The sequence below is a fragment of the Morone saxatilis genome, unplaced genomic scaffold (genome assembly GCF_004916995.1).
Source record: "Morone saxatilis isolate NCDOM2014 unplaced genomic scaffold, NCSU_SB_2.0 Contig24, whole genome shotgun sequence".
In the NCBI taxonomy this organism is placed as follows: Eukaryota; Metazoa; Chordata; class Actinopteri; family Moronidae; genus Morone; species Morone saxatilis.
In genome coordinates, this window is record NW_023339807.1 from 25,151,573 (window position 1) to 25,156,632 (window position 5,060).

A 5,060-nucleotide genomic window follows, 5' to 3' on the forward strand; every position below is an offset into this window, starting at 1 on the left:
TGGATACCACCCTTTAGCTGAGAACACTGGTTCAACCACAGTGGCCGGAAGCCTCTGCCCTGCTGAGGTGTCTTTGACCAATGAACTGTACTGTCTGTGGACTTTGGAGGGACAAATCATCCATCATTTTAATGTCTTTTCTTGACAAAAACAGATGAATGGTGCATTGGAAGAGCATTTAGTTCTCTATTTGAAGTCACTGTGTACACTGTATTGTAGCTTTTCATGTATGTTGCAATATCTTTTTCTGTTGTAAGCTGTAACTGAGTCTGTATCCAACATAATGAACAGACAATTGAATTAGGAAACTGGGGCAAAAACCGATATAAATATATATAAGGTCTCTGATTGTGGTTGTATGATGACTATCGTGTAACAGAGAATCTTTCGTTCTCTTCTCAGGTGTTCAGAGCTTCTTCACCTGGCTGTTCTTCACCCCAGGAAGTTGTCAGTCTACTCTGTTTCAGGTAACGCACATGCACACAAAATGCTTTTTCTATTATTCCCTCGGTATATTCTCCCACTTTGAATGAGCGTTTGTGACTGTTTCCATCACTTATGTTCCTTCAGAAACAAAAACTTGTTTTCTGGGATCTGTGTGTGTGTGTGTGCGCGTGTGCAGGCACTGCTGGGAACGTGGAGCACGGTGACCAGTACCAGCTGAAGTTGGTTTATGAACACAATCTGCAGAGAACAGCATGCAACATGACCTACGGCACCTTTGGAGGGGTCACAGGTATGCCAACACTTTATTTTGCTGTCTGACTCGTTTTTTGTAAATTCTTTTTCTCTTGCTGAGACTGTGAACATCTACATTCACATCCTGCAACCACTGCACAAACTCTAAGATTAAAACCTCTTCTTTGGCCTTCATTTACAAAAACAATGTCAGGCGTGTTAAGGATGTTGCAGAATAGATCAGGAGAGATATAAAAACATCCTGTTTTTGTATAATTACACCTCTTGGTAACACAGTAATGGCACACACATGCAGATCATTTGCTACAATGGACTCTTTATATCTACAAGGAACAGTGGGACTTCCACCATCTTACCAGGCGTGTGTGTGCACAGTTTTAAACCTTGTGCCGGTCCTCACTTTGGGCTGGAGCTTCAAAGTGCTGTTTGAGGCTTAAGACTTTGTTTTAGGAGCCGAGATTTAGTTTTAGGTTCAGTTTAGGGTAAGGATTGGGGTTATGCATTTAGTTGTGATTAAGGTTGAGGTTAGGAGCCAGGGAATGCAAGGCCAACGAGAGTCCTCACAAGAATGTAAGTACTGCACAAACGTGTGTGTGTGTGTGTGTGTATGAGCGAACATCTGTGCATGTGCCTTGGCAAAAGTGGTAACTGGCAACATTGGACAAATACATAAAACTATAAAAGTCTCTAAGAGGAGCGAAGGATGGAAAGAGAGAGAGAGGGGTCATGTAGCTGCTCTCTCTCTTCAGTCAATTGAGCTTTTGGAAAAACCAAGTAGGGGAAAGCCCTTGAGTAGTCTGCATCCAAAAAAAATACACACACAGACACACGGACACACACCCGGGGAACCCCCTTTAAAGCAGAGAAAATGGCATTTCCAAATAAAGGCTGTATTGTCAAGGTGTGTGTGTGTGTGTGTGTGAGGAGAGAAATTGCCAGACTCTGTGGCCTGGCATGATGGACCCTTCTTTCACTCCATGTTTAAAGAGTCTGTGTCTATGTGCGTGTGCGTGTGTTTGATTGATAGAAAGAACAGTGTGGGCTCATTAAAACCAATACCTTGGCCTGTGTTAAATGCACGTGCTTGGTTCCTACCATGAACCTGTGTGTGTGTGTTTCCACGTGCTGTGTTCTCTGGTAATACCACACTGTACAGCAGGTTTCGGAAATCTCACGCAAGCGCTTACACACACTCTTACTCTGCAGCAAACGCACACACACGTGCAGTCTTTGCTCCTGACATACAGACACACATGCATACATAAGGTCTGCTTAGACGCATATCTATACACACACACTCACAGAAATACATGCACACATATAGACTAACATGTCTCCTCTCCCTAATTGATGTCATCCTCTCCCCTCTTGCTCTTCCCTCTTGTCACCACTAGATGGCAGTGCAGGCCCTTGGAATTGCAGTTATTAAATTGAATGAATGGGATCCTGTATTGCCTCTTGTAGGGAAATTCCCTTTTTACCCACTTCTCAGGAGGGAGGTCAGAGTTCAGCTGCAGAACAGCACCGCTGGATCTGGTTCAGTGTCTACCTCAAGGACACTCCAGCTGTATGTATGGGGATGTTTGTAAGCTGCTCCTCAGCTGTGATGTGCGGCAGAACACCACACAACAATATTTCAAAAACTTAAAACTGCTTTTTGAAGTCAAATTTTAGGTTTTAGTAGTTTTTAATAAAGCAGGTTACTACCTTGAACATGAAGAATGTGCTTTTTGATCTAGATAAACCGACCAAAAAGCAGCATCACGTTAACAAGGTAAATAACCAACAAAGTAGAAATTAAGCTATAATAACAAAAAAAGAGAAAAGTAAAACAGCTGAAATAAAGAACTAAACAAAAATGGTGTCAAAGCATCAATTTACATAAAGACACGCAACTTCTAGATATAGGCCCTTTGGTAACCAAATATTACATTTTTAATGCATATATGAAAGTGTTTAAAATGAAAGAAATCACTTTGCTTTATCATCAGACCCAAGTAGATAAATATATACAGTATTAAACTCTGAAAAATGATCAGAATTTAGTTTATTATCTTGTCTATTGTGGTAGTAATCTTGCAATCCCACAGATTAATCTCACAACCGCTGCTTTAACTTGTACCTGTTTCCTGTTTCCAGTTTCCTGTTTGTGTATGCATTTCTTATCGTGTTGTAGTGTAGTAAATTTGACATTACACATATTTTTAATGTAAACCTCATAGATCAATGGAGCGCACTCACACACACTTGTAATGATTTGCAGACACATGCAAAAACGCAACAGTCATGTACAAACAAACATACAGTATATATCCGCAAAGAAACACATGCACACGTGTTTGCTGAGTACAGAGTGATGGTCATAGCTCTGAGGCCAGAGGAGGCGAATGTCCGAATTTGTGTGCAAGTGTGTGTGTGTGAGATATGTCTAGTAACCAACAGTTGCAATCTCAAGGCTCATACTTCATCACCCACTCTTACTTTTCATTATCTTATTTTAATGTGCAGATTATTGTTTCCACAAAATTAATGATTTTATTATTTTGTTATGTATTAAAGAGTTAAAGATTAGAATATTTCATGAAAGAAATTAAAAAATCACCCAATTTCGCCGAGGACAAAATAGCAGTTTAAGTAAGGTGCTCTAGTAAGAGGTGGTTATTACGATTTTTTTGGGGTGCTTATAGGAAATGGAACTTGAAATTATTTATGATATGTATAATTCAATGTCAAAATAATGGCAATAATATTATCTTCTCCGAGTTTTGAACTAATTAACTGATCATGTGCCAGCTCTAAAGGGTAGTGTATCTGCGCCGATATGGAAACCATTCATGGAATTGTTTGGGTTTTAGTCATGATTTCACAGTGCATTGCATGCTGGTGTAAGAAAGGGCCAACGATTAAGATATACTGTAAATGGAAGAGGTAGGTGTAATAATTATTTGATTGTTTTTTTCATTAGTAGTTTAATTAATTCACATGTATATGTTTTTTTAATCTACAGACTTCCTGTAAGTCTGCTTTCTATTCCTTTTAAGAAAACAGCATCAATGACAGTTTGTGGGGTCAAGATCAATTCAGTATATAGGTATTTGGCGAAAATCAGGAAACTTGAGAAATAGTTTGACTATTCTTTCTGTGTAGGTGTGTGTGTGTGTGTGTTGTGTGATGTGGGCTATCCTCAGGTTATAGGTACATTTTTTTTTTTTAGTACGTGAAAGACCTCCAGGTTTAACCCGATAAACCTGAATGTTTGGAAGAAGGTGAAGGTCAAGAGGGGGGGTGGAGATGGGGAAAATCGATACCTCCAACAAGGAGAGCGGGAAATGGGACGTTGTGTGTGTGTGTGTGTCCACCCCTTTCTTTGGCCATGTGCAAATATCATAAAAAGCAAGACATCAAAGGAAAACAAATCCTGGAGGGTAGAATTTGCCTCTGAGACATTTCCTGGTCTGCTACTGCCTTCACCCTGTGTGTGTGTGTGTGTGGTGTGTGTGTGTGTGTGTTGTGTGTGTGTTGTGTGTGTGCGCGCGCGATCAACATCCCTTGTGACATTCGGGAGCAAACGAGGGTGAATCTGACTTGACCAAATCGGTCGGTGGTGTTAAAACCACTGACCTTTGACCTCCCCCACAGGTCAGTGATCCAGGTCGAATCAGCTGTTGAAGGGGTTCTGATCCTTAAACACAAACCAACTGATCTTCAACAGAGATAAAAAATGTTCAAGCATGGCGTTTTTCATTTTCAAAACTCCACCTTCTGAATGAAAAACAACATTAGTTTTACCTTTACTGGATAAGTGTTTTGATTAGAGCTTCCATAATCATGTTTGATGATGAGGATGATGTAGCCATGAACATGAAAAATTGAGCAGCAAGGAGCAAGTTCACACAAATGAAAATATTTTAGTTGGAGCAGAATCCGCACAGTTATTTCTTAGATATAGACTCCAGCATTTACTGAGACATGAGTTAGCTGTCAGACATAATCAATTACGTACATTTTAGTTTTACTTCCCTCACTCTTTACCTTGCTTACATCTGCACCAATTTTTTTGGAATGTTTGAATACCAAACCTGCAAAGTGGGAAGTTTCACCCCAAGTTTTAGAGTGATCCAGGGTTCAAGCAGATTCAATTTAAACAACATTTAAGAAACGCTTTTTAAGAGCATTAAGAATGGCAATTTAAGACGCCCCATTTTACCATCCATACCCTGGCAGAAAAATGTATGAAAATTATGAAGGAAAATATTTGGTATTGTCGGTTTTGTTTTGTAATTGTTACAGGCATGATCAATACAACCCCCCCCCGCCAGACCTCCATTTATAAACCAACAGAAAAAGGAAGCTTTATTAGA

The 5,060-nt window shown here is 39.9% G+C and overlaps 1 protein-coding gene across 1 annotated transcript in view; it reads left to right on the forward strand.

Moving 5' to 3' along the window:
* Window positions 1–402: 402 nt before the first annotated feature.
* The window catches only part of bbs9 (Bardet-Biedl syndrome 9), a gene marked incomplete at its 5' end in the record, with an annotated part of 55,361 nt that continues 50,703 nt past the window's right edge, over window positions 403–5,060 (forward strand). Inside the window, 2 exon segments of the mRNA XM_035673087.1 lie at window positions 403–467; window positions 623–736. Of these exon segments, the coding sequence (XP_035528980.1) occupies window positions 403–467; window positions 623–736 (179 nt within the window).